The sequence below is a fragment of the Scaptodrosophila lebanonensis genome, unplaced genomic scaffold, assembly GCF_003285725.1.
Source record: "Scaptodrosophila lebanonensis strain 11010-0011.00,11010-0021.00 unplaced genomic scaffold, SlebRS2 tig00000136-arrow-arrow-pilon, whole genome shotgun sequence".
Classification (NCBI taxonomy): domain Eukaryota; kingdom Metazoa; phylum Arthropoda; class Insecta; order Diptera; family Drosophilidae; genus Scaptodrosophila; species Scaptodrosophila lebanonensis.
This window is the reverse complement of record NW_022060586.1, coordinates 1,542,882-1,566,892: the sequence shown is the minus strand read 5'-3', so window position 1 is coordinate 1,566,892 and position 24,011 is coordinate 1,542,882. Positions and strand designations below refer to the sequence as shown.

Genomic DNA, 24,011 nt, shown 5'->3' with positions numbered 1-24,011 from the left:
ATTCCTAAAGAGAACGCATTATGTCCATCTGTAGCTATATCTGTAGCTCGTGTACCACTTAAAAAATTTCGTTCTCTCTGCTGGCGCTCACAGTCTGTTATTCTCTATACATATCAGTCGCACACAGCACCAGAAACTCAGTTCTTTCAGACATTCTATGCGGGTTAGACGTGTTCGCTTCGATTTTGTCGCAATTTATGAGCCCTAAAAGCATAATACGAATTTTTTTTTCGAAATATCGCAAGTGAATGCCAATCTTTAAAAAAAATTGCGAAAAATTGAATGTTATTACAAAACAAATTCATATAGCTAAAAAAGCTTGTGCATAAGATCAGTGGCACAAATATTTATAAATTTGCTGACACTTGTATTCCATAACCCTAATATTAGTTGTTATCATCTTTAAAGAAGCGCACTTGTTCCTTTTTTGTATCAATTACAATTTGAACAGATATAAAATGACTACTAAAATGGCGATAAATGCAAAGGTTCGTATTGCAATCTCTCATTTATAACAATGAACATAATAATCATCAAAATAATAAATCGGCACTTTGTGATTATAGTGTATCATATTAATGCGATAAGTATAAATTGCAATTAATTGAAAGAAAAAGTTTAATATTTTACAGAAATTTATGAATTAAATGCCGAAATATGCTTAAACGTTTAATCACTTCAAGTAGTGTCATATACTTCACATTTTTTAAAAATATTATTTAAAAGGAAAGCTAATATTAGCTAACCTTTAAAAGAGCTCGCCAATATTTCACATTGGGACTTTCAATATCATTTCATAGTTAAAAAATTCCAAAAAATTACAAACTTCTTATACTTCGTACCATATATACCAATTTCAACAGTATATTTGAAACGTAGACTTGCAATATTACTCAGATGGGAAAGGTTTCCGAAATGCAGGAAGTCCAATAAATTACTAAAGCGTTGCAAATGTTGTAAGCTTGCTCTCTGATATCAGTTTAGACAGTATATTTAAAATGGGAACTTTCAATATTACTTAATGGGAAAAAGAGGTGCAAATTTTGTAAACATCCTCCCCGATATTAATTTAGATAGTACGGGAACTTTCAATATTACTTAATGGGGAAAAGTTTCCCAAATGCAGTACAAGTCTTATCAATAATCCAAAGCGTTGCAAGTATTGTAAACATCCTCCCTGATATCAGTGTAGACAGTATTATTCAAACGGTGACTGTCAATATTACTTAATGGTGAAAAGTTTTCAAAATGCAGTGTCATTCATAAAACTAATCAATACTCCAAAGCATTACAAATTTTTGAAACTTCCTCTCTGATAAGAACTTAGACCGTATATTTTTTAATTGAATACAAAAAAACAAAAACCAAACAGATCATCACAATGCGTGATTGTGCAGAAATATTGATAAGCATTGTCTTTTCCCACATATACTTATGTATGTATTTAATTAAATATTTTGGATGGGATGGCAACAGCAACCAAAATCCATCCAATGTTGTTGAAAATTGCCGATAAGCAATGTTGATAAATAATTGCATTCTGAAATGTATTTTAGTTAATGCAAATCACGTTCCACTACATACATATGTACATATGTATGTAGTATGTACATATGTACATATGTATGTACATACATTTGGTATATAAATACTAAACATACATACATATGTATGTATCCTCCAATTAGATTCAAATTGGCTTAAACACACAAACAGGTAGGAGTCATCTTAAAAGTAACCAGTTTAGTCGATGTGATCAAGTTTAAAAATTGGCATTTAAAAGTATATAGTACATCTACATATATGTATATATGTATATAAATAGGGGTAACCATTCGAAGCTTTTAAAAACGAAATTTGTAGTAAAATACGTTCAGATGTTATGAACCCTTGAATTTCTTAGCTTGGCCTAAGTAAGCATAATTTTACTGCTAAAGGCCATTAGCGCCACGTAGATCTCTAATTGTAAAATGTGTAAAAATACCCTGTACCGCAAGAGTATATTGGATTTGTGCAACGTATGCAACAGAAGGAAAAAAGCATCCCCGCTCGACCCCATAGAGTAAAATTCTTAATCAGCATGACGATAAAAATAAATCTACACTTATCCATCCGCCTTGACGAACGTATACATATAATTCGAAAATGGCTGAATTCATACAATTGTGTTGAAAATTTGAAAAAAATTTGAGCACAGGGTATTTTACTGTCGGGCTTGCTCGACAGTAACGTTCCCACTTCTTTTTTTGGCTGTCGGCAGAAAGGCAGCAGGTAGCAAGCCGAAAATTCGCGCAGCTATACATAAATATGTATCGTACATATTTAGCATACATACATACATATGTATGTATCATGATACAAAGACGAGAGATACCATATTCAGGGGTCCGACTGTTTGCCTTTTCTGCGCATTAACATACGTCAGAAATATCAGCCGATAGCCCAATGCGGCAGCACATGCGCACATTTTCTCTCTCGCTCGCTCCCATTTTATGAACTGCTTGCAGCGAATCACAATTACTGAAGGCCGTTTTTTTAGTAAAACGTTGCAAATATTTGTAAATAAGGTTTCAAATCGGTTTATATGTACATGTGTGCATAAATGCTCGTATATGTAACATATAGAAGAAGGCGTGGCAGTCCTTATGTTTTAGCGTTGTAACAGAGAGCTCTCGCAAAATCGCTTCGTTCGTGCCTATGACACCTATAGGATATACATACATATGTACATACATACTTAAGTTTCAGGAAGGAAAACATTTCAACAATATTTTATTCGGGCGGGCAATTGAACAAGACTATATACATATACATACATACATAGTAAATACATATGTATGTAGAGTGGCTCACAGCTTATTTCAACCAGCACCCTAAAAAAATTGTAGGCTCTATAAATTCTTAGCTAAAAGAGAAATCAAAATAATTTAAACGCAATTTGTTAGTCTGATGACTTAACTTACAAAATTTAACTTCATATATTTTTAAAGTATTTTTTCAAAATTTTATAATAATTAAAAACTATGTACATATGTATGTAAATTCATTCCGACGATGTATGTACTTGCATATGTATGCAAAAATGATCATTTAAAAAGGAGGATAGAAATTAGGTTTGTGCCGTGTACTACTTATGTAGTATGTACATAAGTAGTATTCTTAATTATTATCCATATCTCTGGATGAACGCCTGAATTAAAAAAACGGCTGAGTCCAGATTGGGCTAACTAGGAATGTACGATTTTTCTAATCGTTAGGCAAAAAGAGTTTATTTTTATTTTTTGTAAAATATTTAAGTATAGTATGTATATTCATAAAATACGGTTATTATTGTTATTGTTTTTATTCAATGTCATATACATACGTAATACGAATGTACATATATACATACATATGTTCGCATATGCGTGTGATGCACATATCAACAAATAATCATTATAATTTGTAACAAATATTGTTGTTACAATAAGATGATGTATGCACATACATATGTATGTATTTCATCAGCAACTCAAAATCTGATGCGCGCAGTGTCTTATTTAATTTATGTATACTGATTAGATTGGTACGATTCGACATTATAATAATTAATCGCACTAAATACTAAACGAATGTCTAATTTATAATGAGGATGATTCGTTGCTAACAAACAGAAAGTTCAGCATATATGTATGTATGTATACATATATACGTACACACGTACGCGTACGTATACTATCTGTTATTGTAATAGAAACCGTTAAAAAATTATTTTTGCTGACGAAATTCATTGCTGTTATTTATAATCCGACAACACGTGCCACACCATGTTGTTTTTGTTTTCGTTTTCGTTGTTGTCTCTGTTTCTATTTAATGTGATGCTAATGCCAACGCTTTTGGCTTATTGACTGCTGGATACTTAGAATTTATAAGTAATTTAGTCTATGCGTCCCTGATGGCGGGTCACTGGGTCGCTGAATTTGTTTCGAATTCAAGGCGCTTACAAGCAATGGCCGAGAATATTGGAAATGTTTTGAACACACACTCGTATAAAGTACATATGTATGTATATAGCACAAATGTATGTGTTTATACTATGCACATAGAAGGGACGATTAGACAGGTTACTTAATTATATGTTAATTATTATACCCACAGCACATATTATTGTATACATATCGTATGCACGTCCAGGTTGTTCGTTGCCAGACAAACGAAGGGCATCAACGGCAGAGATCTAGGCGCCTCATTGAATTTAGCATGCATAGGTTTTGATTTAAATGAGTCCATAAAAAATGCTTTCCATTTATAGTGTTTACATTTAGTCGGTATTTTAAATGTCTTGCAGTGTCATCATAGTACTCGTATAACAAGAAATATGTTGTACTGACGATGGACCCGTATTCGATTTTATCTGAAAGCCAGGAGCGTACGCTTTAGAAAAAAATTTTGTAACCTGAAGTCGAAAACGCATTCATTATTATGGCACACTATTTTCCTTAAAATGGAACTGAGTTGGATTTCTGAAAAATGTTTTGATGATCGTATGCATAAAAATATAATTAATTATATGCAAACCGCGATTTTCGAAAAAAATTATAATTAAATCGTTGTTGGAAGGATATGCCTTCAAGAAATCAAGCACACTAGTGTCAAAGTAATACGGCATTCTTGAAACTGTAGTGAATATAATGCAAACCAAAAGTAATGATATTTTTAAATACGCTGTACATAACATATACGCCATGAATTTGAATCCTTGAATATGCACAGATCGGCATTAGGTATAGTCTTCAATGATAAAAATGCTTCAGAATTAGCAAATAACGCATCAATGGAAATATCCTATCCTAAGAATAGTGCAAAAACAAAAAAAAAATCAGACCAAATGCATAATTTACATCAGCTCTTCTATATTACTAGAGGGCCATTTTTGTCCCGCACCTTGATTCTTTTAGATCCTTGTTTTCCCAAGGGTTTTCGGAACAAAATAATGCAGTTTTTCTAAACTACTTTGCACTCAAATCAAATTTAAAATGTTTCATTCGACGATACAAACCCAAAAATACAATAGGCGAGCGCATAGAGCACGAGCTAGAATAACAACCTAGTTCCCGGAATGTATTCAGAAAATTCAAAATACAAGTTTATTCATCAATAGTTATATTGTCGCCTTCAAAGTACTTCCTATCAAGTGCAATGCATTTATGCCAGCGTTTGATCCAGATCTCGAAACATTTCTCGAATGTTTTTTCAGTATCAAAACTGTCTTCAAATATTTCCATTACCTCCTTTTGGTTACTAAAACGCGTTCTCCGCACTAGTCGATCACACTGAAAAAAAAAAAAACGCTGGCAGCCAGGTAAATATGATGACTCTTGGATGGTATAAATTTAGAAGAAACTGAAACCACGCCAATTTCAATCCATTTTAAAAACTGTAAAAAATCGGAAGCACATGCAGAGGTAGATGTACCTAAGATACAAATTGGTTGGAATGTTAATGATAGATGTGGCAACCCAACAAAAAATAGAACTCAAGTCAGTTGATTTAGAGCGTCACCAGACAGTTGTTGAAGGCAGTTATTGCAGTTATTTGCCTAAAAAAAGGCGGAATTAGAAGAGTTAACCTAAAAACTCAAAATTAATAATTTAATTTCATATATCTAAATGAATTACTTAATAAATCGGAAAATAGTTGAAAGGCAAATTACCCCCACCCCCTTTGGAAAATGCTGCGTACTCCCTTGCTGAAAGCAACTACAATATTCAAAAAGATCCAAAGCTGATGACCAAGTATAGTATTTAAGCGAGGAAGTATTCACGATTTCAATCAACTGTACACGTATAACGTATAATCATAGAGGGGCAAATTTTGAAAGCCCCTTATAAATAATTTCTTTTGATTTCCTATGTATGTAGTATACAGTCACTCAACTTTTTGGTCGGACTTCAACAAAGAAACGTATCTGTATTTAAACAAAGGTTTTTGACTTAACAGTGACTTAACGTTCACATAATATAACAAATTGGATGGACGGAAATATCTAGATGAAAGTTGCTTGTTATCTGGGCTAAGAATAGGCTCTGCTGGGAACTTGGTTTGCCGCTCTAAGACTGCTGTGCTTATATTATTGGCCATCTCGTCGAGCCCAGATCATTCTGTACCTCCGTGTAAATACAGAAATTTATAAAAATTAATAATTGATAGTATGTAACAAAGAGAAAGTAGTTAATGTATATAACCATATTGTTGATCAGCGTTAAAACACGGGACGATTTATATTTTATTATTATTATTTAAGTAATCGAGCAGGGCCTGAACTTCTACTTGGAATACGAACTCATTTTTTTCTTTAAAAAAACTTTAGACTTTCGGAATATATAACACACCCTCCTCTCCAAAATCTGTCAAATCATCATTCAATCACTGAAACCATACCACTCCACCTTAATATTCACACATATTTTTGTAATGCTTGTATATCCCATTGTGATGAGACCTAATAAGCTTGATGCACAGTGCTTTTTCCGTTTGAATACTAGAGCGATTTAAAAATTCAATGTATATGTTGTTCTCGAAAAATACAAGAGCTTAGAATACCTAAGCTGGATATCTAGATCCTTCTGGGTCCATGAAACAACAGGTTTGTGATACACCCACAACTGTAACGATTTACTAACTGTTCAATAACTAAAGGAAATGATAGTCAGAAATATAGCCCCTATATGCCTTGTTCAGACAGCATCTGTCGTTGCACGAAAAGACATAAACACAAGCTCGATCCAAATTAATTGAATTGAAAAAGTATAAATAAATGTGTATACTTTGGTGCAATCTATATGGTATTATTTGGTTTTACACCGTTTTTTTTTACAAAGACTCAAATTTAAAAATTCGTTAAGTTTTTGGGTACAAGGTTGTTAAAATAAAAATGCATACAAATTTTGCAATTCATTTGGCACTACTTTACGATTTTAAGTTATATAGAGATCGATAGCAATTCCTACTATAATTACGATAACAATAGTCACACCATTGTCTCTTGAAAGGGACCTCTCATTTACTCAAATAGTCAATGGTGTTATCTGTTCTAATTGGTATTTATTTTGTATTACATTGACAGGATATTTTCCGCAATCAACATCGCCTGATACGCTTCATTGAGCAATCTATCCGATTGTGCAGCAATCAATCGCTAAAAGCAGCAAGGCAGAAATTAAGCGAAAACCAAGCAGATGACTTTAAAATCACCTCCTCGGTCAACACAGAGTACTCACATTCTCTGGAGCCAATTAAGCATGACAAGGACCTTGGACATTTATTCAAAGCATCACAGTTGACGGTCCGTCTCGCCTCGCCACAGCAACTGCAACCGAAGCCTGATAATGATGAAGCACTGGGATTTGGCAAACTCTTCACTGATCATATGCTTAAGATTTATTACCATAAAAGTTTGGGTGGCTGGCAGAAACCTGAGATCACACCCCTTGAGAATCTAGTTATGCATCCAGCAGCCAAGGTCCTTCATTATGCAGTAGAGGTAAGTGTATACAGCAACAATGCCCACAATTTATTTGTTTAAAGAAATTGTATTTAAACCGTAAACATTTGAATCGATGTGGCTACATATACCACTAGTTAGACCCTGTACCCGTAGGATAAAAAGACTATAAGTATAAGATTTATGCAAAATATGTAACAGGCAGAAGGAAACATCTCCGAACCCATAAATTATTTTCTTAGTAAGCATGACGAGATGAATCGATCTGACATGTCCGTTCGTCTAGATTCGAGATCGGAAACGAATGACCGCATATTAATCAAACTTAGTATGTAGAGGTACATAATCCCTAGACAACACGAGTTTATTTTATTTCATCATATACTGCCTAATATGATGCAAATAAATATGCAATAAATTTCAAACAAAGTATTCGCTGCGATATCCAGCAATACGTTTTAATACTATATGTCCGGTTGACTATGTATGTAGTTGGCTAAATAGTAACAGGTAGTATGCCAGAATGCACTTGAATTTTAAAGCACTCCATGTACCATTGAGTATAATACTCAGTGCCCACTACACATATGTACATACTATACCACCTATATATTTAAATGTTATGTATTGTTTCAAGTCCGCATTGTACGGCCCACATGGTATGAACAACAGTCAACGCGAACTGAATGAATTTGTTCGTTGAGCAGAATACCTAATAAGATAAAGAAGAAATTTAATGTAAGCCGTGTACTCGATGTGCGTTTTGCACATTCGTTATACCCTGTACCCAAAAGGTAAGAGGGTAATGTGTGAATGTACTTGTACGTAACATGTGTATGTGGTGGACCCCCCTATGTATATATTCTTGATCAGCAGGTCTAGGCAGCTCAATATAGCCATGTCCGTCTGTATGAGCGCAAGAAGCTCAGAAGGTACGAGAGCTAAAATTACCAAACTTGATATACAGGTTCCCCTAAGCAGTAGGCAGGTCAAGTTTGTTTTTTTTATTCTGATACACCCACACCCCCTCTCCCGATATTAATGATTTCCCATAACTCCTTAAAATTCGTATAATTTTGATTCAAAAATTTAACTGGTTGAGTTAAATTTTCCAAGTTAAAAATTAAAGTGGAAATGGATATATCAATTATTCTACTTAACCGAATATTTGATAAATTGTCAGACGAAAAAATTCGGAAAGTTCAACATTATCAAGAAAGACTTTATTTGAAAGCTTGATGCTGTCAATATGATTCAGAAATCGATCGCGGGGTGTGCATACATACATATCTCGTTTTAAGAAGTCAAAAGAAAAAACCTCATAAAATATGTTGTTATAGAGTGAATATCTCTGAACATATTCATTTCGTTCGTTATATAGTATCTATATAGCAATAGGTCCTATTTGGGAACTTTTCTCAGGTAGAGAAGCAGCATTCGAACCCCTTGATAGATCAATGATTCAATTTAATCTTTGTGAACATAAATCAGTATTACTTGTACTTACAATTATTTTAACGAAAAAATTAATTTTTATAAACACAATTTCAGCTTTTTGAAGGAATGAAAGCGTATCGTGGAGTAGATGGAAAAATCCGCATATTTCGGCCCGACATGAACATGCATCGCATGAATCTGGCTGCCATGCGCTCCGGCCTTCCTACATTCGAGGGCAAGGAGTTTGTCGCCTGCCTATCTCGCCTTCTATCTATTGACTCAGAATGGGTTCCACATACAGACACAGCTAGCTTATACATAAGACCCACTCTAATCGGCATCGACGTGAGTAAATTTAAACTTTAATTTAGACTTACATTAATACATTTGAAGTGAGCTATTGGGAGTCAGATCATACAGCAATATGATCGTTAATCATATTCTTGTATGTACATAATAGATAGTTTTCACTGTACATCAATAGTGATGTTTTGTCGCCTGTTGAAGTAAATATGCCTTTTTATGTTACTATAAAAATACTTGGAATCTTTTTGTTTGTACAGCCAACCTTGGGTGTTGCATCTTCCGACTCTGCTCTGCTCTACTCCATACTCAGTCCGGTAGGTAGCTACTTCAAGTCGGATAGCAGCGGAGCCGTTTCACTACTGGCCGATCCCAGCTATACCCGCGCTTGGCCCGGAGGTGTAGGAAATCGTAAAATGGGCTCTAACTATGCCCCTACCATCAATGTACAAAAGGAAGCGGCGGCTCGCGGCCTGCAGCAAGTTTTGTGGCTCTACGGCGAAGATCATCAACTAACTGAAGTTGGCACGATGAACATTTTTATGTTCTATATAAACGATAAAGGAGGTATGTGAAAGAAGTTTGGGTTTTAACGCAAATGCATCAAGTTTTCAGAATGAGATTAACCAGATGCTACAATTATTGGTTAAGCTTATCACAACAATACAATTATAATGTAGCCTATGTTGTAGGCTATTATTGTGCTTGGCAGGGTCTTCCCCGATGTATTCCCATCAAACTATATAGTATACCTTAGTAGATGGCATAACACCTAGTGCTCTAATTGGCGTATGTGACTACCATATGAAATGATGTTGTGTTTATATGTTGTTTTGTTTAGGAGATAATATGCCTATAAATTGGTCTGAATAAACGCAAAGAAATATTTAATTCTACCACAAACACAAGACTGTACCAAGACTGTACTGTATCTTAGTTGCTCCTCAATGCCCCCTATTGGCTTAAAGGCACAGCTTTTCTAGTTTCTATAACATTTTCGGGCCAGACCTTTTTCTAATACTTTGTCAGTCAACAATGAAAAGAGTATAAAAATATAGTACCATATATGCTTAGATTTATTTCCAATGTTTATTATTATTATTATTACTAATTTGTAATCTTACTTTTGCAGAACAAGAGCTGATTACACCTCCCCTAAATGGTCTTATTCTACCAGGAATTACACGTGACTCTATTCTGGGTTTGGCACGCCAGTGGGGAAAGTTTAAGGTGTGCGAGGGTGTCATTACAATGCCCAAGGTCTGCGAACTGCTTAATCAAGGACGAGTAAGTTATAACATTGTAAAACTGTGTTACTGGCGTTGCTATATTTATTTATTTATTTTTACTTATTTCAAGCTCCTGGAGCTCTTTGGAACTGGCACTGCCTGCGTGGTGAGCCCTATAAGCCGCATCAACTACATGGGTCAGGACTTGTATATACCAACAATGGAGCAAGAGAAGCCGGTGCATGAACGCATACGCGAAACACTAACTGATATACAATATGGCAGGGTGGATCATCCTTGGTCGGTCGTTATTGACTAAGATGTGGGCACATTATCCCGGTGTACGGTTGCAAAGCAATCGTGCACGTCATTGTATTAGTAGGCTATAGCGAAATAGTTTTGTGGGTTGCCAGTGTTCTCGAATTATTCGTGCTGCATTTACTTAAAGAGCGTTTATAGTGTTAAGTAGTTAGTAGTCAGTTAGTAAATATACATATGTACCACAGTATAAATCTACATTGGACTAGTTTTACCCTACAATTAATGTAATGCCAAGAAAGTACTATGACAGACACAATAGAGCTCGAACACTCAGATATATTATAATACAAAAGTAAGGACTTGCAGTCAAATGCGTGGGATCTATACAGTACTAGTGCTCTCAAATACTTTTAAATTCACAACACCAATTTATTTATTTGTTTTTTTTTTAACTTTTCAATTTTTCAAACTATTAAAAATTTTTGTACATGCTTTGTATTCGGTCCAGTTTGTATTTTGGGAGGGAGAGTATTGGGTGAAATGTACATTCAGGACTAGCTTAGCATGGATACATATTATATTTAAGGTCCATTGTTAAATTCACGTGTGTATATAAGTATTGAAATACTAGCCATGCTAAAGATTCATTCAAGTAAACTTGTTTAAACATAAAACTTTTGCCATTTGAGAATGTTGTGTATATATACAGTTTAGAGTTATGCAAAATGAATGGATAATGTTAGTAACGTATCAGAAAGTGCATTTATTAGTTCCTAAGTTATTGATGTAGTTTTGAAGAAAAAATGTAGGGCATTTAAGAGTGGTAGACACCTGTGACCTGTCGAAAAAAATATACATATATCTATACAAGTTTGTGAGGCAATCGAAAAATGTTTGAAATAAACTGAAACCTATCTGTAAAATTAAAAAATTAAAAAAAAAACAAAAAAAAAAATAAAAAAAAACGCGTCAACTGACCAGAAAAAAGGTAATTGTATTTGAATTTTTATATAACATTTGATGGGTTCGATTCATGAGCTTACATCTGTTGCTCTCAATACAGATTTATTTGATAATTTTTCCCGAAAAAATTGATGAAGAACTTGAAACGGGGAGTCGTAGGCACGTCTTTGAAAATTTCTGAAAAATACGGAAAGTACTTTCTATATTCCCAGGTTAGATTTTAAAACTTCTAATTTCAGCTGTCCGAGTAGGTAGTATTGGTTCTTAAGGTGCTTTTATCTGTAGCAGTATGTAACTGGAATGAGTTTTTGGTTGTGACATGGGATGAATGATTTGTGCTTTAGTCAAAAGCTAAGCAGGGGCTCAAGCTGTAACTAAGTTTTCGTTATGTGCTCAACTTCTGAAGAGCCACGCCTACATCGCTTCCAAAAACCTTACCCTATAGCTTGCAGTTGCTTACATCGATCTACCCAGTTGGTATTGATCTCTAGTAATGATGTGTAAGGAGATTAAGGGGCTTTGCAAATTTTAATTCAAGCACGATCCGAGGAAATCATCGATTTTACCATCTTCATTTTTCCTTGTAAGAGACTGTAAGTGCTGAATTATTTGCACATTTTTTTTAAGCGACGTACTTCTCTGCGTCTTTTAACAACAATTCTTACCCCTTGTGCAGTATGCCTTCACAATTACCCAATATACCCTGTACCCGCAGGGTAAAAAGGGTATATTAGGTTTGTGCAAAGTATGTAACATGCAGAAGGAAGCATATCCGACCCCATAAAGTATATATATTCTGAATCAGAATGACGAGAGAAATCGATCTAGACATGTCCGTCTGTCCGTCCATCTATCTGGATGAACGCAAGGACCTCAGAAACTATAAAAGCTGGAATAACCAAAGTTTGTATCCAGATCCTAGGTCCGAGAAAGGACGGGTTTATTCTATTTTTTTGAATTCCCCCCACACTCCCTTCCCCCGCTATTCCAATTCAATTCCGTCCACATTTCAAAAGCTACCTTAACCAAACTTTGCACACACAATTGGCAATATACTATTGCAACGTATATTTACAGTTTAAGATCTTGCAGTTCTTTTTGATATTCACATTCAATATTCACATCTCCACTATCGGCAGCAAAGCTCTTCTTCTTGGTATTATTAAACCATGGTCCAAATAGTTCAATACCCCTAACCACTAAGCTATAACATAAACAAGTAAAAAAGCTAAAGTCGGGTGTCCCGACTTTGAAATACTCTGTACATATGTTTACAATAATTATAGAAAATAAAAAAAAATAAATTAAAAAAAAAATTGGATCGATTTTACCTCTCTCGGTATTCGAGCTCACGTAAAGGGTGTATAATTGCACATTTACATAGCAATTGCGTCTGTGTGAGTGTATGTATGCCTATGCGCATCAATTCGTGTCTGTGTAAGCATTTTTGCAGTCAACCAAACAGCAACATCAACAACAGCCGCGGGCAGCGCTTGAGCAGCGCTGCAGCAGCAAATATATTTATGGCTATAACTTCTTGGTAAATCGGTCTATCATAGTGGCATACGGACACATAATTACTAACTGGGGGTATTTGCAAAATTTTAGTTCGAAATTCCAAGAATTACGGGAGTTAGAGAAAATCGCATTTGCGGGGGAGAGAGGGGAGGGAGGGAAATTCCAAAATATACATTTTCTGCGTATTCACACAAGGCATCTTGGACTAAAATTTGGTGTGCCTAGGTCTTATAGTCTCCGAGATATAGGCGATTATACGAATGGAAAATCGGGAAAACCCCCATAGGGGGGAAGTGGGGGGGAAAATCAAAAAAATAAAACAAACTCGTATATAATACACACATAACGCATCTTCGTGCAAAATTTGGTGTCTCTATCTCTTATAGTCTCTGAGATCCAGGTGTTCATACGGACGGACAGACAGACAGACAGGGCTAGATCGACTCGTCTTGTCACGCTGATCAATAATATATATAATTTATGGGGTCTGCCACGCCTCCTTCTGCCTGTTACATTTTTCAGCTCCCGCAAACCTAATATACTCTTGTACATTTCATGTACAGAGTATAATTAAATCAGAACCGCATTGAATTGGTCCAGAAACAATTTTTTTTGTTTGATCTTCGTGGCCATAGCTTACCGTTGGATAGTTCTTGGTGATCTGGTGATCACACAAATTGATTGTCAGAGATATTGATTCTCCTGTGCTTTTAGATCGTATACATTTTTCTGTACCTTCCAGGCCAACAAGGAACATTTTGCCTCTTTAACTCAACAGATGCACTAGTGATTACGCCATTCAAAATTCTATGCTCTGAATATAATACTTATTACTATACTTTCTCTCAAGTGAGCTCTCTTTCCCCTCACTGAAATCTTCTATGTTCAGCTCCTCCAGCAGAATCTTTGGGTATAGCTTGATATTTCATCTTCATTTGTTTTTTCTTAGATCTACTTGTAATATCATTACTACACTCTTCTGTGAACTGGGGCACAGCTGGTCGTTTGGCAAATAAAATACCCCCACCGTGTCGGATTCGATTATTATATTAGATATTTTTGTAATTTCTATAGGCGGTTTTAAAATTTCGTTTTATTTAGTTTATGTTCTCTAATGTATTGACTTTTTTACATAGACAGCTTTGTCTGTCGATGAAATAAATAAATAAGTTATAATTTCGATTTCTTTGAAAGAAACATTTTCATTATCTTAGTCATACGATATTTGGAGGACTGGTAACCAGGTATCCGGACTGCCATTCATCTCGTAGACACGATACGACTAACAGTTAGGATTGCAGGTCTTAGCTAAATTCCTCACTATATCCACCATTATTCGTAAGAAGCAGGAAAAATGTTACCCGAGAGCAGAATACTATATATAAAGCTAGACCAACCAAACTTAGTATGTCTATTGCCCGAAACCCTTGATAGGTTAAGTTTCTGTTCTTTTTCCTGATGGCTCACTCTCCGGTATATGTGATCTTCCTCATAGATATTAGTGATTTTCTGATATAACATGATCTTATCCGTTTTATTTTTGGTTGTTCATTTAATTGCTTACATTAATTATGACAGTGTGCTAAGGGGGGCTTTATGAGTGAAAATAGTCCTATCCTCGGTTGAGGGGCGAAGCAAAGAGTGGTGTGTAAGGCACGATCCCCTTTCATCATATCCCCCAGGGCGACTGTGACCGACAGTAGGAACACATGAACCCTAGTAGCAGCGGTTGTTTTAATAACAACTCTAGGTATTACCCAAATCTTTTGGTACTACAGGTTTGGCCATCAGTGCACACCTCATTTCAAGCATAGATTCTGTACAAATTAAAATTATTAAACATTAAACATAAATTATTAAATCGAAACATTAATATCGAAACGTAAAATATGTAGGAAGCACACTGTCAGTTATTTCTGGTGAGCGTTCTATCTTTTACTTCCGAGAAACATATGCTATACGCGTGCACTTTTTTTGCATAAGACAACATATCGGTTTAGAGAAGATATCGTACACGGGTAGAATTTACACAGTTGCGCAGAGGAATTGGAGTGCAAGGGATGGCTGCAGCAGTTCAAAGTGATCTTTAATAGAAAAAGAGCTTAAATACAAAGAGAACATAATTACAAGCAAAACTAAAACGAACATAAGTGACAATTACGTAACATAGATATTAATTGTTCTGTCCCAAACATACAAGTACTCCCGTTGGAAGAGGTAGCGGCCACTTGGCTTAGCGCGACCCTGATTATGCTATTTTAGCCAGGAAAAAGTTCTTCTTTGTCTTTCTGCCTCAGAATACTACCGACTGGCGAGTAGAATGGAATAGCCGACGACACGATAACTCCTATACCTTGCTGCCTTCTTTACAAATCATTTTACTTTCGCGCGTGATGGGATATATCTTTGAAGCTGTTTTCGAAATTATCGGAGCTGTGTTTTATGCGTTGGCCTAGCTAGTACCTCTGGTTATAACATCGAAAGCATTGAATCATGCAGAAAAACCCTGGGTGGAGTCCCTTGCCCAACTATTTATTTCAAGAATGGCACAAATTGCTATTAAGCTATCGAGTTCTCAGCCAGATTCGAGTCCCGAGGAAATTGCAGCTCACTCCGATGAAGCTGCAGTTTAATGGTTTTAGCGACTCTTCCTAACTTACGAACCTAAAATCTAGGCGCACGAACAGCCCAGTCAGGGTGTTATGTCAATCTCCCCACCGCAAAAACAAAAACCGCGCTAGACTTTATCTTTACTCCGCTAAGAAGTGTGCGGTTCTACGCAATTTTTAATCGGGAGCAGAAGCTAAAGTCGCTAAGGCTAAGTCTTGTTCATTTCATGTACAGAGTATAAATCAAGAGAGAACGCTACAGTCGAGCAAGCCCGACCGTAAAATAACCTGTACTCTCCACAAAAAAAGGAAAATTAAAAAAAAAAATTGGTAAAAAAAATTACATTATTAAATGAATAAAGACAATTTATTTAATACATACACAGAAGACATGTTGAACCAAAGCAGCAACAACAACAACAGCTGCGGGCAGCGATTTTATTTATGGCTATAACTTTCTTCAGAATTGACCTATCAAGATGAAACTTGGCACACGGACACATAAGCACTAACTGGATGTAACTACCAATTTCAAAATTCCAAGAATTACGGAAGTTATAAAAAACACGAATTGCGGGGGAGTGGGTGGGGGGGGGGGGGGGGGTATCAGAATAAAAACAAAACAAATTTGACCTGCCTAGAGTTCAGGGGAACCTGGATACCCAGTTTGGTCATTCTAACTCTTGTACCTTCTGAGATCCTTGCGCTCATACAGACGGACATGGCTATATCGACTCGGCTTGTCACCCTGATCAAGAATATATATATATATACTTTGTGGGGTCTGCCACATAGACATATAGAGGCCTAAAAGACCCACCTCAAGCTGTAGGCCAGTAAGCTACACTAGCTTATTAACTCCCGATCATCTCTCCTGAACTAAAAAGTAACCTTATATAGCTTCGTCCTAAAGCCAATTGGATCAACGGATGTGAGCTATTGGCCATCGCAAGGAATAAAGCAATACAAAATAAAGTGCTCTAAACAGACATTCCTTCTCTGATCACAAGTGCACACTTTTCAAGGCCAGACTCAATCATGATCAATCTTAAACACCGGAAGACAAACTGGGAAAAGTACAGAACTTTCATAACATCTGTAAAGGGCATTGAGAAGTCCCTAAAGAGGCAATAAGACAGCGGTGTCAGGGTGAACGGAGGAGCCGACGTTATCAAGAATGATAAGACCAGAGAACCAAGGTATCCGGGCACTGCTTGTAGCATGGGCTTAACTAGCCAGCCCAGGCCCTAGTGCTTACACGAACACGCATATACAAAAGGAAATGGAGTCGGCGCTACACTATCTACATAGTAGCCGGCATAATACAATGGTCTCCACCTCCAAACTACGCAATGGATTATTCGTTGATATATCAAACGCATTCCGGTTTTTGAACTCTGTACATGAAATGTTTTTTAATAAGCAATCAAAACCAAAATTTCCGTATCTTTCATATTAATTAAATAAGTAACTTATCATGCAACAATTACTTTTTTTTAAAAAAGCACGCATCCTTCTGAGTTTACACATCTTTAGGAATGGAATGTGAAGATGATGTGATGTTATAAAATATGGTCAGCCAATTACTTTTATATATACAAGTATGTATATGACTTCTATAATTTCGGAGCATTTCCATTCACTTAGATAACTACCGACTACGAAGTACTCTGTACAAATGTGTGTATAGAATAATTATGCGTTTCTATGCGTGCAGCAACAACAACAGCTTCGGGGACTAAAACAAACTTGCACAGCGTACACTCAAAGGGCATCTTTGTGTCTCTAGCTCTTATAGTCTCTGAGATCCTGGTGTTCATACGGACAGACAGACAGAAATATGGACAGACAGACGGACTGACAGGGCTAGATCGACTCGTCTTGTCACGCTGATCAAGAATACATAGTTTGTGGGGTCTGCCACGCCTTCTTCTGTACATTTCATGTACAGAGTATAAATATTCAATACATACATACATAAGTGGAGACCTATTCTCATGTACAGTTTCAACATATGTAGGTGTTTATATTCGTGAATGTATGCAGTACAAAGTTGAACGAAAGCAGCAACAACAACCGGCAAGAACTGCCGGTTTTTTTTTCGGGTGGAGGAGGAGAAATCGCTTATGCATCTCTCGAGCTGCCGTCACATAGAGGTATGTGGGACTCCCACCCACTAAAACCCACCCTCCTATTGGACCTGTCTCTACTTCGGTAGTGCTTTCGCATTGCTTTGAAGTGGCGACCCTTTTGCGCTATGACCTCTCGTCTTTTCTCTGCGTTCAAAGTACCCTATTGTGTCCTTTTATCCAAGTCTATCTTCTTTAGTCGAAAAAGGTAACCTACAAAGGCAGCGACTAGTCCCCAGTTCTCTTTGCTCTTGATCATTTTTGCAATTATGTTCTCCGGTGTGATGTTTCGAATCTCTTGCGTTAGGCGGCTTCATTGCCCAGCAAATTATTTACAGTGAAATATTGTGTGCTCCTCGTATACACAGCTAGCTTCAGTGCTTTCTCCCATCCTGTGAAGAAAGACGCTAAAGTAACCGTAATAGTCGACTTCTCCATGTTTCCTCCACCTCCGTTTTCTTCGTTTTCCCATATCAATTGTCAACGCTCCAGTGTCTCCATTCCGCATTGGTTATTCGCTTGTTTTGTTGCTCCTCGTTATCTAGCCAATAGGTTGATCGATATCACCCTTGCTATGGAACGGGCTGGTCCTGATACCGTTTAATATGCGCTAATTATGCTTAGCGCGGTGGTGCGTTGATCAGCTTGCAGAGGCTTTAGCCTGCGTTATAATTTTAGAATATCTGCCCATACCTCGCAGCCGTACAGTAGGACGGCATTGTTGATTCCATCAGTAGTTTCCGCCTCGATTGTAAAGGTCTACCAGTGTTTGCCAAAAGGCGGCTTAGGTATTTTGTCTTCTCCGCTGCCCTGCCCAATCTGTCGCCAGTTGTAATACGTGTGAGTCCAGCTATCCTTTACCCGCTGACTTGTGTCAGCTTCCGTTGTGCATACTCGGCGTTGCGCGCCGTATTGACTGCTATGATGTCATTTGCGTATCCTACAAGGAATGTGCCCTCTGCCATTTATATGAGTAGACTTTCATCGTAGCTGATATTCCATAGCTCTGGTCCTAGTATAGATTCTTGTGCAGCCCCTCAGGTTATACCAATACATTTTTTACCTAACTGCTTAATATTCTTCTTAGGTATCCGGTAATACTGAATCTCTGGATCTACATCCAACATATTGGTCCATTTGGCACTGCACGCTAGCCTTGTCTTCCATTTCGAGAACTCCCCTATTCTCATCTAATGCGTCGTTGTTTTTGTTGTTTTTTATTCATCTTTTCGTTTTGGTCCCAACTTCAAGCAGCTATCGCTGTTCAAGTGTATAGTTCCATTTTATACCCCTGTGGTTATCTATGCATGCAGGGATACCACGCTAGGTTTGACACAGATCCTTTCGGGATTCTGTGTTCAGTGCCGGGGCGGGTGCTAGGCTGGAATAAACTCAACTGCTCCTATACTACCAACTTAATGGCGACAAGACATCGAACGTACGTGAAGGCTTCCTAGGTTTTAGTGAGACGGAGGCAACTGCAGCATTAGCCTGAAAGTCATTTCCACTGGATTTCACTCCTATGTACTGACGTAAAAAATACTACCGATGTCAGCTAGTAGTTGTCAATTTCATGCCGTGTTCCAGTATACCATTATCAAAACCTTACTGGTCTCGGTTTAGATGTCGCTGCTCACACAGTTAGTTCGCTCTCAATGGGTGTTCAGTAGCTATCCAGTGGCGTCGCGTGGAGGCCGCGTGATAGCTTGGTTTGACCAGTGACAAGGATCGCGAAACTGGCTATCCCCAGATGGATAGCAATCAGTGCTTCACCTTGTATGATCGCATCCATGGGCAGAGATTAAATATAGTATATGGCTATAAATTCCTTTAAAATCGGTCTATCATAATGAAACTTGGCATACGAACTCATAATCACTAACTGAAGGTATTTGCAAAATTTGAGTTCGAAAGAATTATGTACATGGATAACATAAGTAATTCATGGAATTTCGAACTCAAATTTGGCGACCTTCATTGTGATAGACCTATTTAACAGGAAGTTATAGCCATAAATATAATTGCTGCCCAAGCGCTGCCCGCAGCTGTTGTTGATGTTGGTGCTTTGGTTGACTGCAAACATGCTCACACATACACTCACATAGACGCAACTGCTATGTAAATGTGCAATTATACACCGAATACCGAGAGAGGTAAAATCAATTAATTAATTTTCTTAATTATACTCTGTACATAAAATGTACAAGAGTATATTAGGTTTGCAGGAGCTGAAAAATGTAACAGGCGGAAGGAGGCAGAAGGAGGCGTGGCAGACCCCATAAAGTATATATGTATGTATATATTCTTGATCAACATGACAAGACGAGTCGATCTATGTCTGTCTGTCTGTCCGTCCCCTATGAACACCTATTTTGAAATTTCCCTCTCTCCGACGCAATCAGTGATTTTCCATAACTCCGCATTTCTTAGAATTCGGAAAATACCTCCAGTTGGTATTATGAGCAAGCGTTAATAATAAAAGACCGATTTATCAGGAAGTTATAGTCATATATGCCTATGTGACGAAGCAGTTCCCGCAGCTGTTATTGTTACTGCTTTGCACAGGCACACGATACATACATATACACATATACATACACACAAGAAGACAGTAAGAAACTTGTTTATTAAAATAAAACAAAATAGATATAAATTATGAATTAAATTAAAAAGATTTAAAAAAATAACAAAAGAAGAACCGAACACACGGAGCTGTGAAATGATAATGAGCACCGCCTTTCATTGTCGACATAAATATAGTTTGACAGCTAAGAAAAGTGTTGTAAAATATAAATATATGAATATAAAGTGCTGTAAATGTTGTTTACCACCCTACTTTGATATTGCAATAAAGCTCATTTTTTTGCAAAAGCTGGCCGTGGACCACAAAAATTGGCATAGCGACATACATATGTATGTATGTATCTCCACCGAACTGATAACGGCAATTCTCCGCGCGGAGCTATGCCGGTTCAAAACGTCATAGCTCCGATGGGGGATATAACCCTATGCATATGCACATAATAACATGTTGGGCGCCGAAAGTCTACATACGATCCAATATTTTGCTACCTGGCCGAACTAAAGATATTTATTAAAAAACTAATGATGCAGTTTCGTTTTCTTCCATAAGAATAGATAAGCAAGGACAGACAGACAGACATAGATCGACTCGTCTTGTCATGCTGATGAAGAATATATACATATATACTTTATGGGGTCTGCCACGCCTCCTTCTGCCTGTTACATTTTGCAGCTCGGGCAAACTTAATATACTCCTGTACATTTCATGTACAGAGTATAAAAACAAGTAGGAAAGCTAATGTCGGGGTCCCGACTTTGAAATTCTCTGTACATATGTTTAGAACAAGGGTAGAAATTAAAAAAAAAACAAGTAAAAAAGCTAAAGTCGGGTGTCCCGACTTTGAAATACTCTGTACATATGTTTAGAATAATTATAGAAATTAAAAAAGTAAGAGAATTAAAAAAAAAAAAAATTGATCGATTTTACCTCTTTTGGTATTCAAACTCACGTAAAGGGTGTATAATTGCACATATACAAAGCAATTGGGTCTATGTGAGTGTATGTATGTTTATGCTCGTATATTCGTGTATGTGTGAACATGTTTGCAGTCAACCAATCAGTCACCAACATCAACAACAGCTGCGGCCAGCGCTTGGGCAGCAATTATATTTATGGCTATAACTTCCTGTTAAATAGGTCTATCACAATGAAGGTCACCAAATTTGAGTTCAAACTTCCATGAATTACTTATGTTATCCATGTACATAATTCTTTCGAACTCAAATTTTGCAAATACCTTCAGTTAGTGATTATGAGTTCGTATGCCAAGTTTCATTATGATAGACCGATTTTAAAGGAATTTATAGCTATATACTATATTTAATCTCTGCCCATGGATGCGATCATACAAGGTGAAGCACTGATTGCTATCCATCTGGGGATAGCCAGTTTCGCGATCCTTGTCACTGGTCAAACCAAGCTATCACGCGGCCTCCACGCGACGCCACTGGATAGCTACTGAACACCCATTGAGAGCGAACTAACTGTGTGAGCAGCGACATCTAAACCGAGACCAGTAAGGTTTTGATAATGGTATACTGGAACACGGCATGAAATTGACAACTACTAGCTGACATCGGTAGTATTTTTTACGTCAGTACATAGGAGTGAAATCCAGTGGAAATGACTTTCAGGCTAATGCTGCAGTTGCCTCCGTCTCACTAAAACCTAGGAAGCCTTCACGTACGTTCGATGTCTTGTCGCCATTAAGTTGGTAGTATAGGAGCAGTTGAGTTTATTCCAGCCTAGCACCCGCCCCGGCACTGAACACAGAATCCCGAAAGGATCTGTGTCAAACCTAGCGTGGTATCCCTGCATGCATAGATAACCACAGGGGTATAAAATGGAACTATACACTTGAACAGCGATAGCTGCTTGAAGTTGGGACCAAAACGAAAAGATGAATAAAAAACAACAAAAACAACGACGCATTAGATGAGAATAGGGGAGTTCTCGAAATGGAAGACAAGGCTAGCGTGCAGTGCCAAATGGACCAATATGTTGGATGTAGATCCAGAGATTCAGTATTACCGGATACCTAAGAAGAATATTAAGCAGTTAGGTAAAAAATGTATTGGTATAACCTGAGGGGCTGCACAAGAATCTATACTAGGACCAGAGCTATGGAATATCAGCTACGATGAAAGTCTACTCATATAAATGGCAGAGGGCACATTCCTTGTAGGATACGCAAATGACATCATAGCAGTCAATACGGCGCGCAACGCCGAGTATGCACAACGGAAGCTGACACAAGTCAGCGGGTAAAGGATAGCTGGACTCACACGTATTACAACTGGCGACAGATTGGGCAGGGCAGCGGAGAAGACAAAATACCTAAGCCGCCTTTTGGCAAACACTGGTAGACCTTTACAATCGAGGCGGAAACTACTGATGGAATCAACAATGCCGTCCTACTGTACGGCTGCGAGGTATGGGCAGATATTCTAAAATTATAACGCAGGCTAAAGCCTCTGCAAGCTGATCAACGCACCACCGCGCTAAGCATAATTAGCGCATATTAAACGGTATCAGGACCAGCCCGTTCCATAGCAAGGGTGATATCGATCAACCTATTGGCTAGATAACGAGGAGCAACAAAACAAGCGAATAACCAATGCGGAATGGAGACACTGGAGCGTTGACAATTGATATGGGAAAACGAAGAAAACGGAGGTGGAGGAAACATGGAGAAGTCGACTATTACGGTTACTTTAGCGTCTTTCTTCACAGGATGGGAGAAAGCACTGAAGCTAGCTGTGTATACGAGGAGCACACAATATTTCACTGTAAATAATTTGCTGGGCAATGAAGCCGCCTAACGCAAGAGATTCGAAACATCACACCGGAGAACATAATTGCAAAAATGATCAAGAGCAAAGAGAACTGGGGACTAGTCGCTGCCTTTGTAGGTTACCTTTTTCGACTAAAGAAGATAGACTTGGATAAAAGGACACAATAGGGTACTTTGAACGCAGAGAAAAGACGAGAGGTCATAGCGCAAAAGGGTCGCCACTTCAAAGCAATGCGAAAGCACTACCGAAGTAGAGACAGGTCCAATAGGAGGGTGGGTTTTAGTGGGTGGGAGTCCTACATACCTCTATGTGACGGCAGCTCGAGAGATGCATAAACGATTTATCGTCCTCCACCCGAAAAAAATCCCGGCAGTTGTTGCCGGTTGTTGTTGCTGCTTTCGTTCAACTTTGTACTGCATACATTCACGAATTTAAACACCTACATATGTTGAAACTGTACATGAGAATAGGTCTCCACTTATGTATGTATGTATTGAATATTTATACTCTGTACATGAAATGTACAGAAGAAGGCGTGGCAGACCCCACAAACTATGTATTCTTGATCAGCGTGACAAGACGAGTCGATCTAGCCCTGTCAGTCCGTCTGTCTGTCCATATTTCTATCTGTCTGTCTGTCCGTATGAACACCAGGATCTCAGAGACTATAAGAGCTAGAGACACAAAGATGCCCTTTGAG

The 24,011-nt window shown here is 37.4% G+C and overlaps 1 protein-coding gene across 1 annotated transcript; it reads left to right on the top strand.

The window, feature by feature from the left end:
* The first annotated feature begins 282 nt into the window (after positions 1 to 282).
* LOC115629112 (branched-chain-amino-acid aminotransferase, cytosolic) lies at positions 283 to 11,211 on the top strand. The gene is made up of 6 exons (XM_030525441.1): positions 283 to 488; positions 7,106 to 7,522; positions 9,035 to 9,265; positions 9,484 to 9,790; positions 10,356 to 10,510; positions 10,583 to 11,211. Exons 1-6 carry the CDS (start codon positions 459 to 461, stop codon positions 10,769 to 10,771), a joined length of 1,329 nt encoding a protein of 442 aa, XP_030381301.1. The 5' UTR covers positions 283 to 458; the 3' UTR covers positions 10,772 to 11,211.
* The last annotated feature ends 12,800 nt before the right edge of the window (positions 11,212 to 24,011 follow it).